The sequence below is a fragment of the Loxodonta africana genome, chromosome 5, assembly GCF_030014295.1.
Source record: "Loxodonta africana isolate mLoxAfr1 chromosome 5, mLoxAfr1.hap2, whole genome shotgun sequence".
Lineage (NCBI taxonomy): Eukaryota > Metazoa > Chordata > Mammalia > Proboscidea > Elephantidae > Loxodonta > Loxodonta africana.
The window spans coordinates 161689948-161716936 of NC_087346.1; the positions used below are offsets into that span (position 1 = coordinate 161689948).

At 54.9% G+C, this 26989-nt stretch overlaps 2 protein-coding genes across 15 annotated transcripts in view; both read right to left on the minus strand.

Moving 5' to 3' along the window:
• The window catches only part of TBC1D14 (TBC1 domain family member 14), a 90678-nt gene extending 80011 nt beyond the window's left edge, over positions 1-10667 (minus strand). For 2 of the 4 annotated variants that reach the window (XM_064286213.1, XM_064286211.1), the window contains exon 1: positions 9877-9990. The gene's annotated coding sequence lies outside the window, so the exon portion shown is untranslated. Of the gene's footprint in view, positions 1-9876; positions 9991-10613 lie in introns of those variants that run through there. The other 2 variants (XM_003422739.4, XM_064286216.1) reach the window with 2 other exon arrangements.
• Positions 10668-22783: 12116 nt separating this feature from the next.
• The window catches only part of KIAA0232 (KIAA0232 ortholog), a 104634-nt gene continuing 100428 nt past the window's right edge, over positions 22784-26989 (minus strand). For 6 of the 11 annotated variants that reach the window (XM_064286217.1, XM_064286218.1, XM_064286219.1 and 3 more), the window contains one exon: positions 23930-25830. In XM_064286217.1, coding sequence (XP_064142287.1) covers positions 25636-25830 — 195 coding nt within the window. In that variant the 3' untranslated portion in view covers positions 23930-25635. Of the gene's footprint in view, positions 23828-23929; positions 25831-26989 lie in introns of those variants that run through there. The other 5 variants (XM_064286222.1, XM_064286220.1, XM_064286223.1 and 2 more) reach the window with 5 other exon arrangements.

The following is a 26989-nucleotide window of genomic DNA, read 5'->3' on the forward strand; positions in this document are numbered from 1 at the left end:
TCAAGACGTCATCATCAAGACAGAAGCAACACCAACACGTGACACGGGCCATGTGCAGTGAGACCCCCACCACACCCTGCTGGCTGAGCCCCTCACAGATGCTCAGTCTGGTACACCCAGCCCTGGGGTGGGTACATGGTCCCCTTTACCACAGAAAAAACTGAGGGTCTGTGGGGTTAAGCAACGGATCTAAGATCATGCTGCTGCTTAGCAGCTGAGCTAGAGTCTGGGGACACAAAGTGGGCCACACCTAGTTTAAACAACTAGTTTAAAACCACTTAATGTTGGGAATCCTTGGTAGTGGAAACAGTTAATGCACTTGGCTGCTAACTAAAAAGTTGGAGGTTCAAGTTCACCCACAGGTGCCTTGGAAGAAAAGCTTGGCACTCTACTTCCAAAAAATCCGCCTCTGAAAACCCTGTGGAGCACAGTTTTGCTTTGACGCATGTGGCGTCACCATGAGTTGGAGTTGACAGTACCTGGTGGTGGAGTTTAGGGTTAGAGTCAGGTGGCTGGATCAGGGAAGACAACCAACAAGGTAAGAAACAAAGACCAGGACCTACAGAAGAGTGGAGAGTCAAAGTGACACACACACACCACATGCTACACACACATCACCACACACCACACACACACATCATACACTCACACAACATACCACAAACACACTACATACCATACATACCACACCACACCACACCACACATCACACACACACCACCATACACCACACACATCACACAACACTCACATACCACACACACTACACAAACACCACACACACCACGCACACACGCCATATACCACACTCATACACACCACGCACACACCCATACATACACACACACCAGGCACCACATCTACAGTCTGGTGGTACACTGGGGTGTGGGGAGGAAGGGAGCACGAGCCGGGTACTGAGCTCTCAGCACAGGGAGAACCGTACACAGGATGTAAACTTTTATTCTCATTTAAGGCACCAGAGCTGACCTGTGGTGGTGGCCCTGAAATCCGATACCCAGAGAAGAACAACATAAAGGACAGGACTTTGGACTCTGGTCCTAACCCGCTCCACCACACTGCCCTGGGAGAACTGTTCAGGGGCCAGGGCTGCAGGGAGCTAGCTGGCTGGGCCTTCCCAGAGGCGCTCTATCTGCCCCGCCAGCCTGCCTGAAGGGTGGCCGTGACCGCGACAGCCACTCCTGGTGGTGCTGTTTCAGCTCTGGCCCCAGCTCCCCTCAGGAAGCCTGGCCTGCTCTCCTGTCAACACAGCGAAAGCGAAGGCATGGAAAGCAGATAAGGGGGAGTATCTCTCCATCCCAGATACTGCAGAGCCAGCCAGCCCAGGCGGCACTGGGCAAAAATAGACATTTGACGGGTGAATCCAAATACCGCATTCAGAAACAGACTCGACGACCTGTAAAAACCCAAGCCAGGGAGGAAGGAAGGACCATTTACTCACGGAATTGTGCTAACTGGTGATGAATTTTTCTTAGAAGTTAGAACCACGCTGTACTACACCAAAACAAAAACACAGGCAAGATGAAAGACAACACCATATAAAATAAAGCGTTTCTCCAACCCACAGACAAAGCTTCAGTTCACCCTTCTTGCCTCTGGCCATCGCACCTGGCAATCACGTTTTACAGGTCTACGGTTCACCCTGCCCGACTTCCTAGCTGAAGCCTCCACCCCACGTCCCCCAGTCCCGAGCCCCTCGAGCAAAGCCATGGAGGACGTGTCTCTGCACAACCCCACCCCAAAGGTACCTGCATCATAAAGTTCTGTATACTTCTCTAATTAAAAGGCAAATACAGCAGGAAACATGTTTAGCACATGATTAACAGCTAATCTCTGACAATGTAAGAGATGATTCGAATTATCAAAACACCATGAACATTCCCACAGATCAAAGGCCATGAACACAGGAGGTAAGAAACCTGAGCAAACAGAGCACAGGGCCCCCTGACAGCTGAGGTTCTGGCTCTGCAGGCACCAGCTGGGGTGAGGGGCTCAACCTTGTGAGCCTTGACGTCCCTCCTCCCATCAGCGAAATGGGCACAACCACACAACTCCCAGGGTAAATGAAAGAAGGAGGTACCCGGCAAATCCAGCATCCAACAACAGTCGGTGCCCAATAAACGTGAATGTTCCTTTCCTTTCTAGCCACATGCAGAGGGTTGGTGAGGGGGACCCTCGGTAAGATGGATCGGCACGACAGCCTCAACAATGGCCTCAAACATGCCAGCCATCGTGAGGATGGTGCAATACCAACCAACATTTCGTTCTGTTATACATGAGGTTGCCATGAGTCACAGCTGACTTGATGGCAGCTATCTATCTACCCGTCTGTCTATCTACCTATCTACCTTATAGCCACACAAATCACTGAAGTGCCTTGAAAACTAATTTTGACTTACACGAGAGATCTGGGCCTCGTGCACGAAAAACCCTGACATCAGAGTGACAGGAACCTAGGAAGCCGGGGCTGGGCAAACGAAGGCTTCGCGAATGTCAGTAGAATTGCAAACCCTGTAAGTGTATCAACGGCATCCGTTCACAGCGACCCGAGGGCCACCCTCCCAGTGCTGGGACCCACCCTCACCCACACCTCCAGCTGAGTGGGAGGACACCCCTCTCTGCAGCTGAGCGCTAGGACCGCTCCACCTCGACTAAGCACCAGGATGGAACGATGGCCCTGGCGGTGGGATCTCTCTCCTCTCCTGCATCCTCCCGTTGCTGTGGCCACCACAGAGTGACCAGGGCTGAGTCCTGTACTGGCGCCACACATAGGCTCAGCTTCAGGAACAAGGTGTCAGCCTTTGGGAAAAAAAATCGAAAAGGGAAAAGGTACTTCCACTTCCAGTATGCTCTAACACCGAGCTCTGTGGGTCCTCGAACCACCCAGGCAGCACCCAGGCCGCCTGCTCTCCAACAGCGCTGCGTGCCTCAGACAGCTGCAGTGTGGACAGAGGACCCCTAGGCCTCTCTGCAGCTGGCCTCTCCAAGGAGAACACACGCAGAGGCCTCAGCTGCACTCGGGCCCAGTGCTGCCCCCTCCCCAGCCTCCTGTGTCCTCTTCTTTCCAATACCTGGCTCCCTGCACCCAGCACGGCTTTTTGTGAACGAGCAGGCCTGGCCATCGGAGCCCCTGGGGGCCCTGCGGTGAGTGGCACAAGGAGACACTCAATCAGATCTTCCCAGACAGGCTCACCCACAGCAAAGCTTCCTCTGAGAAGTCCCCCACCCCAGGGAGCCATCAGTCCTCCTTACTCCTGGCTCCTGGGGCCTTGCAGCCACATCCACCTCTCACAACTGTATTTTACAGCTGTGCTCCTATCTCCTCCTGGACTTCCAGCTGCAGGAAGGCACGGGTCAGATGCTCCTGGGTACTCCTGCCTCCCCCTGGACTCCCAGCTGCAGGAAGGCATGGGTCAGAAGCTCCTGGGTACTGCTGCCCGGTCAGGCGTCTGGCATGGATTAAGGCTCCACCTGCTAAACTAACGATCAGTAACGAGTTCTAATGGGCAGGTTGCAGAGACAGTCCCATGCCAGAAATATCTGCTGAGAGCCGGCTACATTCCCAGAACCAGGTGAGCCCTGGAGGCACTGAGATAACGGAGGAAATCCCTCCACTCCGTTCCAGTCCCCTTAGGGTGTGCAGGCAACAGACAAGCAGCCAAGAGATGACTGTGACATACAGTTCCACCCTGAAGCACACAGGGTCACCAGGAGTCGGAGTCAACGCCACAGCAATGGGTACCAGTGGCCCCAGGGAGAATATGCTGCCCCTACCCCGCAGACACCCTGGCACTAACTTCCTGAGGACCATGCCCGCCCACAGGTGCCAGTCCACAGGTGCCTGCCCACAGGTGTCTGTCCACAGGTGCTGGTCCACAGGCGCTCGCCTACAGGTGCTGTCCACAGGTGTCCGCCCACAGGTGCCGACCACAGGTGCCCACCCACAGGTGCTGGCTCCAAGCCGCCCTCCCTCTCCTGACAGGAGTGTGAGGGGGTGTCCCTGAGTCTGATCCCCATGGACAGCAGCACAGACAGTGCCCTGGGTCTCCCATCCACGCAGCTCTGCATAGCGCCCGGGCTCTGCTGCTTTCTGCTCGCTCCGTATGTCCTGAGGGCAGGCACCACTGCTGGGGGCCAAAGTCTCACAGGAACAGGCCCTACCACCAGAGCACCACCGTGAAACTCCCCCTAATTTCTCAATGGCTCCACAAGCAAGGTGTTGTCCCCAGTGCACAGAGGAGGAAACTGAGGTGCAGGCAGCCCCCCCCATCCCTTGCCCAAGGTCTCCACCCTCACGTGGCAGAGCTGGGCTCAAGCCCCAGTCTGGGACTGCAGGCCCCTGGGTAAGCTCTGGGCTCAGGAAGCCCTCCATGACATCAGAACCCTGCTCACTCTCGTCACTTGCGAGGCGGTCGATAGACGCAGTCTGTATTTTGGAAGGGTCTTGTCACTTTCGCTCAGCTCCCGGGGTATTCCCTCACCTTCCTGGGGAGGATTCCAGTCGGACTCGGCCCCACGGAAGGAGTCCCTCCCCCAGGCCTTCATCTGGACCCATAGGATGGGGACCGCCCAGAGGGACAGTCAGGTCAGCCGGCCTCTGACATTGGCTCTGACACAGGAGAACCCACGGTCTGGGCACAGCAGGGTGTGCATACACATGCTTGTCTATCACCTGCAGCCCTGTCTCTGGCTGCTTCGCCTCTGGCTGAGGCAGAGAGGCCCATGGAAGGGGAAGCACAGGTCGTTCCAGGGCATTAACGATTCACAGGGACAGCCTGTGCAGGACAAGGGCACAGCACGTGTAAAGCACTGCGCACGACGTCCACATCTACTGTCCTGCATCTCCACGGCAACCACGAAGCCAGCACTGCGGTCCTACCACAACTCAGACAAGGAAACCCAGACACAGACGATAACCCGCAATAAGGAAGCTGGATCCAACTCTTCCCACTGCTACAGAAGCTGCCAAAAATAAGGGTTCATTTGCATTATGCGGAGTGGAAAGCCAATCAGAACAGGAGTTTGGCTCTTAAATAGATTATTCTTCAAGAAAAAAGAATCCTAAAAGGTAAGTCCTAGAAGCTCCAGATGTCCCTCTGGAGTGTGAACGGCAACTTTTAGGCGCCTGGAGCTTTGCACAATGTTGTTTAAGTAAGTTTCTGTCCACGAATGTTTCAGCAAACGGGGCAGACATTGGGGTCCAACTGTGTGGGGTCCCCAAAGGCTCCTTCCCAATCCTGAGGGACAGTTAACTTACACAGTCCACAACGTAAACCCCACCTGTCTAAAGAGCACAGGTAGCATATTTTAAACGGAGGACTTTCAAGGCACGGCAGTCCTCCCACCAAAAAAATGCTTCAGCTACACTCAGCGATCTGCCAAAACTGAACGTCCTAAGTACCTGAGACGGAACCGAGAGACAGGCGGCGGGTTAGGAAGATGATCAGACCATGCAGCAAAGCCACCGAGATCTGTCATCGTAATCATCAATGGCAGCGACCACTTACTGAGGGTGCACCACACGACTGACACACGAGGCGCCACCACAGACACGTACTCTAATTCAGGCAATCCTGCCGAGTACAGCAAAGACATGAGATTGGGGGGGCTGAGCAACTCACGGAGAAAAGGTCAAAGTTGTAAAGGGTTTCATTTTACTTGGATCCACAATCAATGCCCACTGAACAGCAATGAAGAAATCAAACACTTCATTGCACTAGGCAAATACGCTGCAAAGAGCTCTTCAAAGTGTTAAAAAGCAAAAATGCCACTCTAAGGACTAAGGTGTGCCTGATCCAAGCCATGGTGTTTTCAATCACCTCATGTGCACATGGAAGCTGTTGCCGCCCAAGAGTGTTGAATATACCACAGGCTGCCAGAAGGGACAAATCTGTCTTGGAAGAAGTATAGCCAGAACGCTCGTTAGAAACAAGGATGGCGAGACTCCTTCTCACATAGTTTGGACATGTTATCAGGAGGGACCAGTCCCTGCAGAAGGACATCATACTTGGTAAAGCAGAGGGACAGCAAAAAAGAGGAAGACCCTGAACTAGATGGACAGATAACAGTGGCTGCAACGATGGGCTCAAGCACAACCATTGTGAGAACGGGGCAGGACGAGACAGCATTTCGTTCTGTTGGACATGGGGTCGCTATGAGTTGGAACCAACTTGACGGCACTTAACAATAAGCAACTCACAGGAGTCCCTGGGTGGTACAAATGGTTAAGTACTCGGCTGCTAACCAAAAGGCTGAAGGTTTGAATCCAATCAGGGGTGCCTCAGAAGAAAGGCCTGGTGATCTACGTCCAAAAAACCGGCTACTGAAAACCCCGTGGAGCACAGCTCTACTCCGACACACACGGGTCACATGAGTCAGAGTCAAATCCACAGCTACTGGTTTGCAGTATCTCACCCAAGGTCCCACAGCAACGGAAACTGGATTCAAGCCCGGTCTGATGTCAAAGTCCATCTAAGGCCTGCTGGACGGCTTGCAAAATGCAGGCCCGCACTCTGTGACAGCCGATAAGCTCAGCACTTAACAATTTTTACAGACTCCTGTGTGATTGTTAAACTTCAATAAGGAAGTTTTAAAATAAACAGGGTGGGGGTGGGGGGGAGGGGACACAGGTTCTGGAAGTAGGCTGCCTGAGTTCAAATCCCAGCTCCTACACTTAACCCATTCTGTGGCCTGGGCTAGATTCTTAACTTCCATGTGCCTCAGTTTCCATGTAGTAAAATGGAGACAACATCCAAGTGAAGCATTTAGAATCATGCCTGCAGGGAGGTGAGCTAAGATCCTGGCTGGTTCCTTCTTGGCCCCAAAGGGGCTGCCTCAGCAGCCCCACGGAGTTAGGGCCTGTTTGCATAGTCCAGCCCAGACCAAGCCGCCTAACTTGGCCAGGCTTCATCTGCGCTGCCTCACCCAGCGTGCAGCTTCTTCCTGTCCCATCTTTCCCCACAGCTGCTGTGTGGCACTGACTTCACTCTGGGCCTCAACCTCCCCAACTACAAAACGAGGCGGCTAGCCAAGCCGATCCACTCGGGGCCCTCCCAGCTCGACTACCTAGAGTTCTAAACAACCGCCACTACCAGATGCCATCAAGTCAAGCCCAACTCATGGCGATCCCATGTGTGTCAGAGTAGAACTGCACTCCAAAGAGTTTTCAATGGCTGACTTTTTGGAAGTAGACTGCCAGGCCTTTCTTCCAAGGTGCCTCTGTGTGGATGCGAACCTCCAGCTTTCCGGTAGCAGCTGGTGTGTCAACCGTCTGTACCAGCCAGGGCCTCCTAAAACAACCTAGGCCCTGGAAGCTTGCCTTACGCCCACAAACAGCACGCATACATACTTGTATTCTAAACCCTCTTTTATATAATAAATACATAAATGTCTATTTTGGTGACAAATCTTTTCCCAGGCCTCAAAGGCTCCATGTGCAGCCACAACATGCCAGGCAGGGACCCCTGGGCTGAGGCTGGGGGCGTGATGGGGAGCAAGCCACAGGTGGCTGGGAGACACTCTGAGGAACAGGAGAGGACCCTCAAACCAGTGGCTCAGATGGTGTGTCCTCGCTGCCAGAGAGGAGGAACCCGAGTGGGATGAGGGAAGGATAGGAACTCACTCGCTAGACGGAGGAGATATGGGCATCAACCAGAAGCCAGGTGAGCAGCTCTGACTCAGAGCGTGAGGGGTGGGTGAGGAGCAGGTTGTGAATAGCTTCTCAGACGTGAATCCGTCCAGCTCAGTGCAAAGCCCAGTGCCGGCGAGACCCAAGGCATGGGGGACGCCAAGGTGAGCAGCGCCTGGACCCAGATCAGCTTGAGCCCACGGCTGCCTCTCTCTAGCTGGGTAACTCAGAGCCTGATACGTGACTTCTCTTAGTACAGCTTGCAGAACGTTCCCTACCTGCACATCCACTCAGGAACCTGGAGCAAAGGTTCTCACCAGAGCTGGGGATCCGCCTGAGCACACAGGTGACAACCAGGACAGCGGGGCGCCTGGGGTCCAGTGGGGCCCACACCTGGGGTCACACATGTAGGAAGACCAAGGCAGTGGAGAGCCTGTGGGGGCTAGGCACCCAGGCTGGGCAGGAGGCGGAGCACGGTGGGGGGACCTGGGTAACCCAGCAGGGGGCAGGGTTCACAGACGCCTGTCGGGTCACTGCGAGGGCTGGGCCTGTCCGGGTGAAGCACACAGTGCCCAGCACACAGCCCACCCTCTGTAAATGCAGGTGCTTGCACCCTGCAGACACCGCTGACCTCAGCAAGTGAAATCACCAAGCCAGTCCCAGGAGCCCCATGCAGTAGCAAAATGCATGGATGCACTAGAACCTTCCAAAGCAAAGCTTCCAGCCCACATTGGAGAAAGTGGGCTCTGGACAGCTTGAACACAGAAATGAGGGGCCCATTGACTGGGCCTCGCTGGGCTCCAGGGGTGGCGGGCTGGACTGATTCCTCGGCCCGACCAGCTCTCAGGCTGGCTGAATCCACCTGCTCAGAGCACACTCCTACGAGAGCTTCTCCTGGGCCAGAGAGCAGTAGAGGGAGGGTAGGTAAAGAGAGTCAGAGTGCTGGGTGGGGGTCCCCTCAGGTGGAGGGTGGGGGGGTCCCTCAGGCAGAGGGCAGAGGGCATGGGGACTGGAGATCACCCTCAGGCGGAAGGCACGGGACTCGAGAGTAGGGAGTCCCTCAGGAGGAGGGAACAGGGCACAAAGGGGGTTCCCTCAGCAGGAGGGCACGGGGCACGAGGGTGGGGGGTCCCTAAGGAGGAGGGCACAGGGAATGGGGGGGGTCCCCTCAGGAGGAGGGTCGGGGCACAAGGTGGAGGGTCCCCTCGGGAGGAGGGTGGGGGTGCAAGGGTAGGGGGTCCCCTCAGGAGGAGGGTCGGGGTGTGACGTGGGGGGTCCCCTCGGCAGGACGGCACAGGGAGGGAGGGTGGGGGGTCCCCGAAGGAGGAGAGTCGGGGCATGGGGTGGGGGGGTCCCCTCAGGAGGGCACGGGGTGAGAGGGTGGGGGGTCCCCTCAGGAGGAGGGTTGGGGTGCCGGGTGGGAGGTCCCCTCAGGAGGAGGGCACAGGGAGGGAGGGTGGGGGGTCCCCTCAGGAGAAGAGTCGGGGCATGGGGTAGGGGGGTCCCCTCAGGAGGGCACGGGGTGAGAGGGTGGGGGGTCCCCTCAGGAGGAGGGTTGGGGTGCCGGGTGGGGGGTCCCCTCAGGAGGAGGGTTGGGGTGCCGGGTGGGAGGTCCCCTCAGCAGGAGGGCACAGGGAGGGAGGGTGGGGGGTCCCCGAAGGAGAAGAGTCGGGGCATGGGGTGGGGAGGTCCCCTCAGGAGGAGGGTCGGGGCGCGGGGCTGGGATCTCCCTCAGGAGGAGGGTCGGGGCGCGGGGTAGGGGGTCCCCTCAGGAGGAGGATCGGGGCGCGGGGCTGGGATCTCCCTCAGGAAGAGGGTCGGGGCGCGGGGTGGGGGGGTCCCCTCAGGAGGAGGATCGGGGCACGGGGCTGGGATTTCCCTCAGGAGGGTTGGGGCGCGGGGCTGGGATCTCCCTCAGGAGGAGGGTAGGGCGCGAGGTGGGGGGGTCCCCTCAGGAGGAGGGTCGGGGCGCGGGGCTGGGATCTCCCTCAGGCGGAGGCCGGGCGCGGGGTGGGGGGTCCCCTCAGGCGGAGGCCGGGCGCGCCCTGAGGCCAGCGGCTGAGGAGAAAGTTTCCTCAAGTTCCGGAAGAGACCACGTTCTACGCGCGACTCCCGAGGGCTGGCGTGCGGCCCTCCCCACCGAGGGCCCCCCTCGAGGGCTCCCCTCGAGGAACCCCCGCCAGGCCCGGGCCCAGCAGGCGGCGCCCCCTCCCCCTCGCGGCCCTCAGTACCGAGTCAGCGCGGATCCGACGCCATCCTCGGCGCCCGGGGGCCTGCAGCCCAGGCCCCGGAGGACCCGCAACTCGCGCGGCCAGGATACGGGCGCGGCAGCGGCGGGAGAGCGGAGCCGGCGGCAGGTGCGCACGGACGCCGGGGACAGCGCCCCGCCCCGCCAAAGGGCGCCCCGCCCCTGCCGGCCCGCCCCGCCCACCTCGTTCCGCCCCGCCCCTGACGGCCCGCGTCACTCCTCCGCCCCGCCCCTGACGGCCGCGCCACGCCCCCGCTCCGCCCCGCCCACCTTGTTCCGCCCCGCCCCGCCTCTGAAGGCCACACCACCCCCCCGCTCCGCCCCGCTCCGCCCACCTCGTTCCGACCCGCCCCCTGCCGGCCCGCGTCGCTCTTCCTGCCCGCCCGCGGTCACGCCCTTACTTCGCCACGCCCCGCGCCAACCTTCCGCCCGGGCTCCTCCCCGCCCCCTAACGGCCCCGCCACACGCCTCGCTCCGCCCAGCGGCCCGCCCCCTCCGGCCGCGGCGCTCTTCCTTCCGCCGCGCGCCTGCGCCGCTCCTCGAGTTCGACGCTCGGCCGGCTTTGCCTCCTCGGACCGCACGCCACTAACCCTGTGCGAGCCTGTGAGCGGCCCCACCGGCCTTTTTCTCTCCCGAGGGCCCAGAGGGACTTCCAGGGGTGATCTGGAGGGGTCCTTGTGCCCACAGAGCCCGCACGGACACCCCACGGGGCCCTCTCACCTGATCGGCTCCACTCGCGGCCATCTTGGAAGTGGGAAGCGGGGGGCGGGGAGAGCGGCGCGCGGGCGGGGCCAGGCGTGGGCAGCCGAGTGGGAGCGCATCGATGGGCGCCCTGCCGGCAGGTGCACGCGAGGCCGGGGGCTCCTCGGGGCGGGGGCTCCTCCCCGCGGTCGTTGACCTGAGGAGCCGGCTTCCGGAGCTGCGTTCACGGGGCTCGTGCAGTGTCCCCAGCGCAGTGGTCCTCAGACCTACCGGCGCTTTGGTGTCACCTGGGGAGCTTTGGAAGCCTGGTGGCGCAGTGGTTAAGAGCGCGGCTGTTAACCAAAAGGTCCTTATTTCCATCAGCCGCTCCTTGGAAGCCCTGTGGGGCACTTCTACTCATAGGGTCGCTAGGAGTCGGAATCCACCCACTGCTACAGGTTTGGGTGTTTTTGGTTTGGGGAGCTTTTAACAGTCCCGGGCCATTTAAATCGCCATCGGCGGAGACGGGGGACTCGCTGTGAGGGATTTTCGGCAGCCGTCTCACGTGCAGATACGTTTGGGGAATACTGGCCTAGTATGATTTCGCTTCAGAGTTGCAGAAACCTGGAGACAGTATCTCTGGTCAGAGCAGCTTTACAGAGGGGAGCGGTCTCAGAAATAGGGACCCCTGTCCTACTGCCGGGCTCAGAAGCCAGGCATGCCACCTTTCACCCCTACCCCGCCGCTTGAGAAAGGGATACAAGACCCGAGATGGGTGTAGACAGCACGTGCTAGCTGGTCGTTGACCCTCACCCCTCCAGAACGAAGGCTCCTTGAGCCAAACCGTGCTGTCTTGCTCTCGGATGTATTCCTTGGGCGTGGCAGGTGGTGGTAGTTGGCCATGGAGTCGACTCACGGTGACCCCATATACAACAGAATGAAATTTTGCTGGTCCTGTGCCATCTTCACCGTCATTGGTCTGTTAGTTCATTGCCTCAGACTTTTCATCAATCTTCTCATGAAGGGTTCCTCTCTTTTTGGCTGACCCTGAACCAACCATGATATCCTTTTCTAGCAAGTGGTCTTTCTGATGACGTGTCCAAAGTAAGCAAGCCAAAGTCTCACCATCCTCACTTCTAAGGAACATCCTGATTGTATTTCTTTTTAAAAAGACTGATTTGTTCATTCTTCTGATATTCCACGGTATATTCAATATTCTTTTCCAGCACCACAGTTCAGATGTGTCAATTCCTCAGTCTTTGTTTTTCACTATTCAGCATTCGCCTGCACCTTAAACCAGTTGCCACTGAGTCAATTCCAACTCATAGCGACCCTATAGGACGGAGTAGAACTTCCCTATAGGGTTTCCAAGGAGCACTTGGTGGATTCAAACTGCCAGCCTTTGGGTTAGCAGCTGTAGCACTTAACCACTATGCCACCAGGATTTCCTACTTGTCTAATAGACACTTAAATATTTGGTGAAGTCTCATCCCATTCCAGAAACATGACGGGAGGGGTGGGAACATGAAGTCTGGGTTCTGCAGAGCAGAGGGCCTGAGTGTTGTTACAGGCGGAGGAGTTGCCATAGCAGATACCTCAGAGATACTGACTGAATATAGGGGAGACTTAACTAACAGTGCAGCCAGGCCAAACCTGGTCATCTCTCCATCACAGAAAAGTGTCTGCAAGCCCACAGCAGCAGATTAATTTGTCTGGACTGTGGTATTTATGGATGGACTAAGGAACCCATAACTTGCTTCCCCTCCTGATCATAAACCTAAAAACTTCCTGGAGACTATTAGCTGTGTTGGCAGAGTCCCTGCAAAAGGTTAAGACTTGGCTGCTAACCAAAAACTTGGAGGTTTGAGTCCACCCAGAGGCACCTCAGAAGAAAGATCTGGCAATCTACTGAAAACTCAATGGAGTGCAGTTTTACTCTGACACACAGGGTTGCCGTGAGTCAGAGCCAATTCACGGCAGCTGGTTAGCAGTAGGGGTGTGAATTTTAAAAAGACAGTCTCTTAAGGGCCTTGGGTGGCGAAAACAGTTTGTGCTCAGCTGGTAACCAAAAGGTTGGCAGTTCAAGCACATTGCATGGCACTGCAGAAGAAACAGGCCTGATGAACAGCTTCTGAAAAGATTACAGCCAAGAAAACCCTATGGAGCAGCTCTACTCTGTAACACATGGAGGTCTCTCCTAAACCACACACACAAAAAAGACACTCTCTTGCTCTAATATGTTAATGCCCCTCACCGTGCTTGGTGCATAAACCAAACCAAAACCAAACCCATTGCCGCCGAGTCAATTTCAACTCATAGCGACCTATAGGAGGGAGTAGAACTCCCCCATGGAGTTTCCAAGGAGCACCTGGTGGATTTGAACTACCGACCTTTTAGTTAGCAGCCGTAGCACTTAACCACTACACCACCAGGGTTTCCATGGTACATGAAAGGAACTTAATAAATGCTTACATTTTAAGTAATACCAGGTCTCCTTCAAACCCCACATGCCCTCCCTAGCTTATTTTAAGTCAGCTCTGCCAGGAAACAGCAGTCTTGCTTCGGTCCTGTCTTAGCAATTTAATACGCTGGATTGGCAAATCCACTTTCATTCATTGTTCCTTTCAACTCCCCAAATCCCTCCCAGTCCTAATTCAGTGTTGTGGGGTTTAAGACCCCACAATGACAAGGCACCATTGTTCTGTATCCAGAAGCGACCCATATGAGGTCCATCAGTGTGCATCTGGCACCCCGTCAGCCTTTCCCTGAACCCTTTGCTGTCCAGGTGCTTCCCGACCAGAGCCTTGGCAGGTAGCCTTCAGTCACACCTCCAGTAGGAAAGCCCTGTGGATCACAGCGGTCCGATCATCCTCAACCAATCATGGGGATGGCACCGGACCGGGCAGCGTTTCGTTCTGTTGTGCACGGGGCCCTCACGAGTCGAGGGCCGAATGGATGGCAGCTAACAACATGTTTTGACCCACAGGTTACCATTTGTCCTCAGTGCGCAGACATGTTCTAGCCACATCATCCTTGAAGCCTGAGTTTAATTAAGTACACAATGAACACGATATGGATAACGGTGATGGTTGGACACGGTCAACACGTCACTGAACTCTACATGTGAAGATGTTGACAAGGCAAACGATTTGTTACATATACATTTACCACAACAACCAAGGGTTCAGCCCTCTAATATGGAGACAGTAACTACGCTGGGGTGGTTTCCGTGATGAAAGGGCAGCACAGCACCTGGCACCTGAGTGGCCAACAAGAAATTTCTGGAAACAAATACACCACCACGCGTACACACGCCCACAGAGTAACGAGCTGCTGGAATGGCGTCTCCAGGTAGAGGGTTGTGGGCCTCTCCACAGCTCCTCAGGGAGAGCACCACCTTTTCCACGTCCGGTCAAGGCCAGCATGTGGGGCACTTCAGTGTCTCTGCTGGTTGGACTAATGGAACGAAGGTGGCCAGCCAGGTCTCACCTCTGCTAGCCAAGCTCGTCCTCCAGTCAGACCCAAGCTGAACGTCCTCAGTGAAGCTGGCCTGGCCTCCAAGCAGACCCTACCCACGGTTCCCACAATGGGCGTCTCCCAGTCACTCTGTAGAACACTTGGAGCCCGTGGCTTGGGGATAAGCACCAGGTCTCTTCTTGCCCCTCCTCTGTGCCAGGCCCTGGCACTAACGCCTCTTCTCTCTCAGCTCAGCAGTGCCTCTTCCACCTCCCCATCTCTACACCCCCACTGCTTGCTCCCAGAGTGGCTGAGAGGGCAAACCACCCAAGGAAACAGAAGTGTGGATAAACTTAAGATAAGCCGTCTTTTGGCCTCCCCAGTCAGCTTCTAGCACGTGTGTGAGCTCTTGCAACAGAGCAAGAAACGGGGGCAGTCAAGCCACCAAGGCACGGTGAGACCGGGACGGGTCCCTCATAGACCCCACAGAGACCTCTTCAAGCTTCCTAACTGCATCCCTACCCCCCACTCAGAGGGCATCCACTTTAGCCCAGTATGAGGAGGGGTACCCTTCCCAGGACTCCTGTCTCCGTGGAAACCATCCTGAACATCAACTGTGGGCCTGAGCTGGGCACTGGGACACTCCCAGGTGGTGCAGGGCCCCTCCCTGTGCCTGATGGGATCCTTACAGGCCAACCCCTCATTATTAGAAGAGAAATTGAGGCCCAGAGAGGGGTGGGAAGGGCCCCAGGTCAGGAGACGTGAGGTAAGGTCCCTCATCCCAGAGCTGCCCAGGTACCTGATGGGAAGAAAGAGGTTATACAAGACCAACATGTCCTACCAGGAAGGGGCCCCATGGCCTGGGCAGTGGGGGAGGGGAGGACTCCCAGGGCCCCCTGTGCCCGAGGCTCCGAGTCCTAAGAGTTGGAAAAGACAGCAGCACTGGAGTGAGGCCCACCTGATGGCACACCAGAGCTGGGCTTACAGACCACCCTACACCACCTCCCTGATCCTTGATGGCGCTGCGGGGAGGGGGGTCACTGCGGTTCCCAGGCCCCCAGCTCCCAGCCTTGCAGCAGCAGGTCAGCAATGGGTGGACCCTGCACCTTCGCTGATACCCCTCCCGTGACACACAGGGGAACACTGGGCTCACCAAAGGAGCTTCCCACCCCGGGGCCCACCATGGGCAGCACTCTGCCAGGATTGACCCAGGCACACAGGCAGGGGTGCTGGTGCTGGGCAGCTGATTAGACAAAAGTGCACCTGGGTGTGATCCCGCTGTCCTGATGCCAAAGCCCTCTCCATGTTCCCCCCTTCCCTGCTGTCCTCCCAGGAGCCCCTGAGAGTGGTGATAGAAGGGCCCCAGTTTTGGGTCCACAGACCCAGCTGCAATCCCACTGCTGGTGTGTGCTGTGCGACTTTGGGCAGGTGACTTACCCTCTCTGCACCTCGGCCTCCTCCTCCAGAAGAGGGTGTCCCACCTGCCGCGGGTGGCAAAGAGTGAGGTCAATAAGTGCACTGGACCCACAGCCATGGAGTCCATGCCGACGCATAGCGACCCTATAGGACACGGTAGAACTGCCCCACAGGGTTTCCAAGGAGCGGCTGGTGGGTTTCAGTCAGCAGCCAGGCTCTCTAGGTGTTTGGTAAGTTCCCCTTTCCTTGCTGCCGCATTACGTCTAATCCAGTGCCCAGAACATCTCCCCTTCCTCATCCACCCAAGGAGACCTCAGATCTCCCTTGCGGGGGGACCTTCTCTGCCCCCAGCCTCTCTCCCCTAGGCTTGGCCTCCCCTCCGCTCCTGCCCTCAGCTTATAAATGAGCTCAGCTGCCCCCCTGCCGAGGAGGAGCAACCCCCAGGGTCACTCCCAGCCACCCTCCAGCTATGGCTACCTTCCTTCGATCTGGGTCTACAGGGCCTATAGGTCTGCCTCCCAACCCTTCCCACTGCGTTCCTAAAAGCCCTGGGGCACCAGCTCCCTTAACTTCAAGCCCCCAGCACACAGCAGGGGCTGGAGGCACCTGTCTGACATTGACTTCTCTTTACATTGCCCCTTTCTGAGCCTGTTTCCTCATTTGTAAAGTAAGTTGAGTGGGACCCTGAGGGTCGGCCTGCAGGAGGGGGACTTGGGGCTCTCCTCAGGGAGGCCAGGGCTCCAGGTGTCAGCCAAGCAGGCAGACCCAAGAAGCCCCATGAGCCCCTTAAGATCACGAGGCCAGGAAGATCAGGGCTCCTACTACTCTATAGCTGTGTGACTGAGGGGCGGGGGGGGGCGGCTAAGGCATCATCAGAAATGGGGCTGCAGGCCTCCGGCAAGTCGTGGGGTTCAACCAGGTCAGGTATGGAATGAGACAGCCTAGAGCCTCAGAGAGTGAGTGATTTCAGTTGTTAACAGAGGGGCCGCCGGGCTCAAACCGCCTGAGCAGCACTCACTGTATTTGGTATCAAAGGGAAACACTGGTTTCATTTACAGAAGACACACACAGTGTAAGTGTTGGGTGCGGCGAGTTGATTCTCACACATAGTGACCCCGTGCGACAGAAAAGAACCGCCCCACAGGATTTCCTAGGCTGTAATCATAACAAGAGCAGACTGCCAGGTCTTTCTCCCTTGGAGCCAACTTTTCAGTTAGCAGCCGAGTGCTTAACCGTTGTGCCACTAGGGCTCATCATCTTTGTAAATAAGTCTAAGTTCCCTCTCACCTCCCTGCCTTTGCACTTGCTGTCTGTTCCCTCCATCTACAACTCCCTGCCCCGCAAATCATGATCCACGTCACCCTTCAGAATTCAATCTGGTGTCCCTTCTGGGCAGGTGCTTCCCTGAGCTCAGGCTGGTCAGGGTCCCCTCCGTGTGCCGCCCTCCCCACCGGCTGTTCCCTCGGTTACCCAGCTGTCCCCCTAGAGAAAGCGGGACCTCGGAGGTGGCACGGACAGGCCTGCTTCCTAGGAGACACCAGCACCTGTGGACGGGGAGTGCTGTCACCGACCCAAAAACGACGCTGAGATCTGGCGAGCTTGGCCTGCAGTGGCAGCTGTGCCCCCAGCCAGGATGGCGTCCTCCACGCTGGCTGCAGCAGGGCCGTTCCTGGGGACGGCACCCCAACCATCCTCAGCGCCCACGCAGTTTGCAAGTTTTGCCCCTGGGGACTTGTTTCGGGTTTTAGAAAGTTGCTTTTATCATTACCCAAATATTTACCGAGTTTCCAGTGTCAGGGGTGAACGCTAAGAATATAGAAATGGAGAAGCTGTCCTTTCTCTGTTTGCAGAGACGACTGTGTAAAAAGATAGGCTGTTTTGTTGTTGTTGAGGTAAAACATATGTAAAATTTGCCGTTTTAACTATTTTAAGTGTACAATTCAGTGACATTAATTATATTCACCATATTGGGAGCCTTTTCATCACCCAAACAGCAGCTCTGAGCCCCCTAAGCAGTGCCTCCTTTTGCCCCCTCCCCCCAGCCCCTGGTGTCTCCACTTCCTGTCTCTACGAATTTGCCTCTTCTAGGTACCTCACAGAGGTCCCTCGGTGGTGCAAATGGTTAAATGCTCAGCTACTAATGGAAAGGTCTGGAGGTTTGAGTCCACCCACAGGCACCTCAAAGAAAAGCCTGGCGATCTGCTTCCGCAAATTCAGCCACAGAAAACCCTGTGGAGCGCAGCTGGACTCTGACACACGGGCGTCTCCAGGAGTTGGAATCAACTCCCCAGCAACTGTTTTCATAGTTCAACCAACACCTCGTAGAGTGGGATCATATATAATATTTACCCTTTGGTGTCTGGCTTCTTTCATTCAGAAATGTTTTCAAGCTGCATCCACGCCACACCGAGTATCAGGACTTCATTCTTTGTGACGTGAGTGATATCCTACCATACGGGGCGGACGCATAGTGCTTACCCATCATCTGCTAGTGGACATTAGGTGGTTTCCACCTTTCGGCTACTGTGAATAGTGCTGCAATGAACACTGGCATACGATTTTATTCTGAAAAACCTTAAATTTTTTTTCTCAGCATGAGGTAATTCATTCCCACTGAAGAAAATCTGGTAACTCCAGACATGTCCCAGTTACAAAACTTCTGGTGTGGGTAATGCCACCGTCCAGAGACAGCTCCTCGAAACAAACATGATGCATTTCCATCCGCCCCTTTTCTCCTAACTGCCATGCACAGAACTGAACAGGATCGCAGTGGGTGTCGACGTGATCTGACACCAACGCAGACTCTTTGACAGTGGGTTCAAATCAGGCTCCAAAGTGCGCAGCCCGCGTTGACAGTTCTCCAAAGTCTCTTTTCACCTGCAACAGTTCCTTTTTTTCTTTTCCGATGCTGTGTATTGGTTGACAAAGTTGTCTGTAGAATTTTCCACACCGTGTATTTGGCTGACTACACCTCAGCAGTGTGTTTAACACGCTCCTGTCCTTGGAATTCCCTATAAATGGGATAAGAAGGAAACCCTGGTGGCATAGTGGTTAAGAGCTATAGCTGCTAACCAGAAGGTCGGCAGTTCAAATCCGCCAGGCGCTCCTTGGAAACTCTATGGGGCAGTTCTACTCTGTCCTACAGGGTCGTTATGAGTCGGAACCGACTCGACGGCACTGGGTTTGGTTTTTTGGGGATGAGGAAGTGGCGGGTGGGGTGGGGTTGTTTTGCACCCAGGGGACACTGGGCCATGTACGCAGACATTTTTGGTTGTCACAACTGTCAGTGACATCTGGTGGGGGACCAGGGATGCTGCTCAATAACCTGCAAAGCACAGGAAACCCCCCCACCCCACCCCGAGAAAGAGCCGGCCAAAATTCTCACAACACCAAGGTCAAGAAGCCCCGTGTCGACGCTGATTATACTCAGGTCCAATTTCTTTCCACAAGAAAACCTGCAAGGTGGTGGCACGTCTAGGGTGGCTTGCTCAGAAGTGGGCAGCAAATGATGTAAGAGGGATGTGCTCCCAGGGGAACTGATGGCGGCGGGCAGGCAGAAGGCAGGCAAGGTGCACTCCTCCCACAGCCCCAGCTTTGCCTGACCCTTGGGGGGCTGTACAGCGCCCACCCGCTGTGATCCCGGCTGGGCACCAGCAGGCACACACTGCACAGGCGTGCGGTTCTAGTGACATCACCGTGACACACGAGCCCGGAGCTCTGGCAGCTGCTGCTGAGCCTCACGAAGCCCCACTATCAAGGCTGCACACAGTGAGATCAATTTTTAATAGGAAATGTGTTGCAATGGCTACCCGAATGGTCCCCCCGCACAGCTCAACAAGGGCTGTCCTCTGCCTCAGCCTACTGCAGCTGCTGTGACACAAACACCACTTGTTCTTAGGTGCCGTCCAGTCGGTCCCGACTCACAGTGACCCCGTGCACAACAGAACAAAACACTGCCCCATCCCGCGCCATCCTTACTATCGTTGTTATGCTTGAGCTCATTGTTGCAGCCACTGTGTCAATCCACCTCGTTGAGGGTCTTCCTCTTTTCCGCTGACCCTGTACTCTGCCAAGCATGATGTCCTTCTCCAGGGACTGATCCCTCCTGAAAACATGTCCAAAGTATGTAAGACGCAGTCTCACCAACCTTGCTTCTAAGGAGCATTCTGAATGTACTTCTTCCAAGACAGATTTGTTCGTTCTTTTGGCAGTCCATGGTATATTCAATATTCTTCACCAACACTACAATTCAAAGGCGTCAACTCTTCTTCGGTCTTCTTTATTCATTGTCCAGCTTTCACATGCATATGATGTGACTGAAAATACTATGGCTTGGATCAGGCGCACCTTAGTCTTCAGGGTGACATCTTTGCTCTTCAACACTTTGAAGAGGTCTTTTACAGCAGATTTACCCAATGCAATGCGTCTTTTGATTTTTTGACTGCTGCTTCCATGGATGTTGATTCTGGATCCAAGTCAAATGAAATCCTTGACAACTTCAATCTTTTCTCCATTTATCATGATGTTGCTCCTTGGTCCAGTTGTGAGGATTTTTGTTTTCTTTTTGTTGAGGTGCAATCCATACTGAAGGCTGTGGTCTTTGATCTTCAGCAGTAAGTGCTTCAAGTCCTCTTCACTTTCAGCAAGCAAGGTTGTGTCATCTGCATAACACAGGTTAATAAGTCTTCCTCCAATCCTGATGCCCCGTTCTTCTTCATATAGTCCAGCTTCTCAGATTATTTGCTCAGCATACAGATTGAAGAGGGATGGTGAAAGAATACAACCCTGATGCACACCTTTCCTGACTTTAAACCAATCAGTATCCTCTTGTTCTGTCTGAACAACTTCCTCTTGATCTATGTAAAGGTTCCTCATGAGCACAATTAAGTGTTCTGGAATTCCCATTCTTCACAATGTTATCCGTAATTTGTTATGATCCACACAGTCGAATGGCGATAAAACACAGGTAAACATCCTTCTGGTATTCTCTGCTTTCAGCCAGGATCCATCTGACATCAGCAACGATATCCCTGGTTCCACGTCCTCTTCTGAAACCGGCCTGAATTTCTGGCAGTTCCCCATCGATATACTGCTGCAGCCGTTTTTGAATGATCTTCAGCAAAATTTTGCTTGCGTGTGATATTAATGATATTGTTCTATATTTCCACATTCGGTTGGATCACCTTTCTTGGGAATAGGCATAAATATGGACCTCTTCCAGTCAGTTGGCCAGGAAGCTGTCTTCCATATTTCTTGGCATAGACGAGTACCTCCAGCGCTGCATCTGTTTGTTGAAACATCTCAATTGATATTCCATCAGTTCCTGGAGCCTTGTTTTTCGTCAATGCTTTCAGAGCAGCTTGGACTTCTTCCTTCAGTACCATCGGCTCCTGATCATATGCCACCTCTTGAAGTGGCTGAATATCGACTAATTCTTTTTGGTATAATGACTCTGTGCATTCTTTCCATCTTCTTTTGATGCTTCCTGCATCATTTCATATTTTCCCCCATGGAATCCTTCACTATTGCAACTCGATGCTTGAGTTTTTTCTTCAGTTCTTTCCGCTTGAGAAATGCGGAGCGTGTTCTTCCCTTTTGGTTTTCCTTCTCCAGCTCTTTGCACGTGTCATCATAATACTTTACTTTGTCTTCTCGAGAGGCCCTTTGAAATCTTCTGTTCAGTTCTTTTACTTCATCAATTCTTCCTTTTGCTTTAGCTGCTTGACACTCAAGAGCAAGTTTCAGAGTTTCCTCTGACATCCACCTTGGTGTTTTCTTTCTTTCCTGTCTTTTCACTGACCTCTTGCTTTCTGCATGGATGTCCTTGATGTCATTCCACAACTCGTCTGGTCTTCGGTCACTCGTGTTCAATGCATAAAATCCATTCTTGAGATGGTCTCTAAATTCAGGTGGGATATACTCAAGGTCATATTTTGGCTCTCGTGGACTAGTGGTGCATTTATAGAGTTATCTTCTCACAGCCGTTGTCAGGTGCCATCGAGTCAGTTCTGACGCATAACAACCTCACGTACAACTGAACGAGAGATACTGCCCTGAACAACTCCATGTACAACAGAACCAAAAACCACCCAGTCCTGCGCCATCCTGACGATTGTCGTTATGCTTGAGCCCATTGTTGCAACCACTGTGTCAATCCATCTCATTGAGGGTCTTCCTCTATCTTGCTGACCCTCTACTCTACCAAGCATGATGTCCTTCTCCAGGGACTGGTCCCTCCTGATAACATGTCCAAAGTACTTGAGACAAAGTTTCGCCATCCTCGTTTCTAAGAAGCATTTTGGCTGTACTTCTTCCAAGACGGATTTGTGCATTCTTCTGGCAGTCCATGGTACATATTTAATACCATAAGTCAAAGGCATGAATTCTTCACTCTTCCTTATTCATTGTCCAGCTTTCACATGCATATGAAGTGACTGAAAATACAGATTGGGCCAGGCACACCTTAGTCCTCAAAATGACATCTTTGCTTTCAACACTTTAAACATCTGTTACAGCAGATTTGCCCAATGCAATGTCCTTTGATCTCCTGACTGCTGCTCATACGAGCATTGCTTGTAGATCCAAGTGTGATCGTTAAGGTTGTGTGTCAACTTGGCGGGCCATAATCCTCAGAGGTGTGCCAGTTATGATGTCTGGCAGCTGTTGTATGATGATGTGATCACCTCTATGATGGGATCTGCTGTGAGTAGCTAATCAGTGGAAAGGGAGTTTCCTTGGGGGTGTGGCCTGCATCCAATATAGATGGACTCTGGCAAGGCTTGTGGGCTTTTGTTCGCTCTGGACCCTGCAGCTGGCTCCTGTTCATCTGACCTTCCATCCTTGGGACTTAAGCTAGCAGCTGACCTGCCATCTTGCCTACTGATACTCGCACTCATTGGTCTTTGATGCCTGTGAGCAAGAGCTTGGCACACATCTTTCCAGTCTTTAAAATAGGGCCATGACCCATGGAACTGTAGGGAAGGGAGGAAATCCCAGGACATCATCTTTAACAGCTACAAATGTTCTAGCGACATCTTGGCTCTTTATCAGCTGATTCTTATGTCCCAATCCACCACTCACCATGCCCTGCTCCCAGCCCTGTCTGCCCCCTGCTGCCTCCAATTGAGACACAGACTCGTTCACCACCTCTGAAGCTCCATAAGCTGGTAGCCACCAACGCTCTATCCCACCTCTTCCGATGTACCCATCCCCACCCTGATGAACAAGCTGGGGCCTTCTGAAAGGGCTTGGCTGCCTGGCTTTGGAGGGTGGTCCAAAAAAAAAAAAAAAAAAAAAGCCAAACCTGTTGCTGTGGCATGGAGTCAATTCAGAGTGACCCTATGGGACAGTTCTACTCGTCCTATTGGGTTACTATGAGTCGAGTTAGTTCTCAAGGCTGCAAATCTAAGATCTGCCACACTGGGGCGGAAGGATCCCCAGGAGGGAACCACACCGCCCAGGGGGCTGTCTGTAGGGTCTCCTCCAGATAAGAAGTGCAGCTCGCTCCAGTGTAAAATTGCTCGTCAGACACTCCTCACCCCAACCTTGGCATGACCTCACCACAGACCAGGCCAGAGCGGGGCCAGCACCTCACCTGCACCATGTCTAAGGAGAAAGGGTATGCACCATGTGGGCCCCAGTCGTCCCTTCCAATCCCTGAAAGTGAAAATGGCCATAAGGCAGTCTGCAGCAGAGATCCCCAACGTTCATCTAAAGAGATCCCAGAGGAAATTCCTTGTGACATCACGCTGTGTGGGCCTGCCCTGGGGGGAGGGGCCACTTTAGAGGGGGTGGGGTGCTACAGTGAGGGTGGGGGTCACTGAGGGCTGGGGGCCTGGTAAAAAGGCTAAGCTTCGTCTGCCATCTAGGGACCAGAAAGGCCGTGTTCTCTGCAAAACTTGGGTAGTAGTTCCAGCATTCGGGTGCGATGTGTGCGTGGTACGTGTGTGTACGTGTTGTGCGTGTACTGGAGGGGTCCACCCATTCTCAGGAGCACCTGCCCGTGAGGAGAGCTGAAGGACCCACGTTTCTATCTTCTGCTCATGCACATGTAAGAGGCGGAGATGGTTTTGTAATAAAAGAATACTCTGCTATAATAAGTAAGAACAGACTGCTTTTTAAATTTTTTATTTGGTGTTAACTCCACAAGAAAACAAAAAATCAGTTCCTCTGGTGAAGGTGAAATCGGAAGGACACAGCCTGCTCTGGGCCCGAGGGGGAGCGGGCTCAGGGCTCGGGGCATGCGATCCCATCATACCACAGCGCAGCTCAGCGTTCTGCCAACTTTTTATAACGCTTTTGCTTTGTGATCATCCATTCACCAAACTAAAAACCACACTTCCAACTCTGTTGCCGAAATCCTCTGAGTTTCAGCCAATGAACTATGAAAACAAATAAATACATTGCGTGTGACTCCCGATCACGCTTACCCCCACCCCCGGAGAGGCGCAGACCCCCCACCCCCCAGGGAGGTGGAGACCTCCCAGCTCCCGTGGGAGTCGCAGATCCCCCCCAGCTCTCGTGGGAGGTGCAGACCCCACAGCCCACCCCCAGGGAGGAGGCTGCCCGGCCCCGGAGCCTCTCTGTGCTGAAGGCCGGTCTGCGTTGAGTTTTGGTCTCTGCTACACAAGCAATGGTTTCCAGGACAGAGTCACTGCAGTGACTTTGGGGACTCACACTCCCGATTCTTTTTTGCTTTGCTGTTAAATTATATTTCAGTGCAGATGCTAGTCAATTTTTAGGAAGCTCCAGAAGAAAGAAAAATACATAGAACTTATCTGAAATCTGTAAATAAATAACAGCAACACAAAACCTTGCACGCACACGTGCACGCACGCGCGCACGCGCGCACACACACACACACACACACACAGCCCACTTTAAAGTGTCGAAAGATGTGCTGCATAGAAGCAGCCCCTCACGTGCGGAGGGGCCCTGCCCAGGACCCCACAACGCCATAGCCTCTGTTGCCATTTTCTGTGTCGTCAGTGAAGGAAGGGCAACAAAGTCCCATGCTCGCAGCAGATGGTCCATCTCGGGCCAGCCGGCTCCCAGCTGGCGGACTGCGCCACACGCCCACGGCCCACCAGAGGCCATGTGACGCTGTCAGGTCCAAACTGACTTCCTGTCGTCACTGCCACCCTCAGTCGGCCTCACAGAGCAGGGGGTCTCAGACGAGTTGTTACAACAGGAAAACAAGCTAAAATGTCTAGGTTTCGCAAATACACCCCAGCTCCACCCTGCTGCCCCGTGTCGTGAAGCGCACCCAGGAGCTGGAAGCCCGTCTGCATGGCCTCACACACACACACGCACGCACAGTCACGGGCCACCCACCCAGCCCCCCACCACACGCAGAACTCACTCACTCTCTCTAACACAAAACGAGACACGAGAGAGACTGTCAGGGCCGCAAGCGCGGCGGCTGCAGCAGCCAGAAGGGCTGAGGGTGGTGAGCACTGCGCGTCAGACACTTCCAGTCACGAGTCTGGGGGTCACAAGAAAAAAATAATTCGCAATCAAGGTCCTCAGCATGTACTGCTCAAATCACCACCCCCAAGGGGGGCTTTGGGGCAGCGGCCCCCTCTCCACTCTGCTGCACGCACTGCCCCACAGCCCATCCTTGGCTTCTTCAGGGAGCGAGAAAGTCACAAGCCACGTATCATCCACGATACTTTAGGGGAAACCCTACAAGAGAAAACGCAGCAGCAGTAAGTCTCCAAAGCATACGCCGTGGCTCCCGCATCCAATGTACATGAGAGCTGGCTGGACGGAGACCGTGGACGAGCCCCACAGTCCCCGAGGCCCGGCCCCGAGAACAGAGCCTGCGTGTTCCGCAGCACAGTGAGTCTTGAACAGCAGGAGTGGCCGCCGCGGCCGCCGCGGGCTAAGAGGCAGAGAGCTGCAGATGCGGAAAGCAGCGATGCTCCTAAGACAAGCACATGCACACCCACTCCGGAGCGGACAACACAGTCTAGTCTACTTCAAATAGCCAAGAATTAACAGCTTGAAAAAAATCTTCAACAGGATAGCTGTCCTCAACTCTAAAACAAGCAAGAAGAGAAAGAGAATTACTGATGGGGACCAGTGACTCCAAGAAGAAACCTAAGTGCTGCTCTAGATAACAGGTCTCACAAAAGGTAATTTCCCTTCACGCATGGTTTTCAGAACACCACGTGCACTACTCGCAGGTTCAGAGATGAGTTCGAGAAAAGAGCTCCTCTTCGCCGGGGCCCGCCCATCCGCCCCCGCCCTCCGAGCCGCTGTCCTGGGAGCCGGTGTCGTCCGCGGCCGAGCTGGTGCCGGAGCCCACCTTTCTGCGGAAGCTGTGTGCCTGTGCTCCCGAGAGCCTCTCCCCGGTGCACCTGGCTTCGTACACTGAGGACACCTGGGGCAGAAGAGACAACCCCTGACAGGTCAGGAACAGCTCTGTGAGACTTCACACAGACCAACAGCGGGGCTGGTCTCCTGTGGAGAGCCACAGAGACGCAGCCTCGCTGTCTCAGCAAAGCAAGACCACCTGCCCCGTCGGGAGGGACCCCACCCCAATTCTACATGCTCAGTCTCTTGGAGGACACTGGCTGTGGTAGGGTTGGGAAAAATACTGCTTTCACTTTCAATGAATCTGAGTGGCGGTCGAGGGGGCCGGGCAGGGCAGAGCAGACTGGCTGTACCCTCCTGTGGCTCGGTTCCTAGGAGCAAAGTTTCTGGTTGCAGGGACAAATGGGGAGGGAGAGCGCCCCAGCCACACCCCAGAGGCTGAGGAGCTTGTGTGAGTACAAGACCATTAGCCAACCCTTCTGTCCTGGATTGGGTCCCCGGCTCAGTGCTTCCGAGAACACATTTGTTGTGTGGGGTGACTCCACACCAAAGGAGCCCTGGTGGCACAGAGGTTAAGTGCTTGGCTGCTAACTAAAAACTTGGCACCTTGAACCTATCCAGCAGCTCTGTGGGAGAAAGGCCTAGTGATCTGCTCTGGGAAAGACTACAGCCAAGAAAACCCTACAAGCAGTTCCACTCTGTCCTACAGGGTCACCATGAATCGGAATTGACTTGATGGCACCCAAAAACAAGCTAGGCGAAGGCATCATAGACGGACCCAGGCCAGGGGCAGACGAGCCCAGCATGCAGGCCCAGCAGGGGTGTAGGTTCTACAGCAGCACAACCGTGAGAGGACCTTGTGGTCAAGGGTGTAGGTCCTGGATCCCACAGCTGCCCACCCAGCAGGGTCTGCACTCAGGGAGCATGGCCCTGAGACACACATCTCTCTCCAAGTCCCTGTGTGCACCTGCAGTCTGTGCTGGGAGGGGAGCAGCAGCAGGGCTCTCTCTCGGCCACAGGAGGATCACAGAAGGAGATACTATAGGGCCAGCCCTTGTGGAGAGGAGACTGGGGTCGGGGGAGGGTGGTGGAAGGAGAAGACCCAAAGATCACGCTGCCCATGAGGATGGATGCCAACCTACGGGCATGGGGCTGTAGGTGGGCAACAGGTACCACTGACTGAGACAGGTGCCTGCTGGGGTCCAGCTGGGGTCCACCAGGTGCTG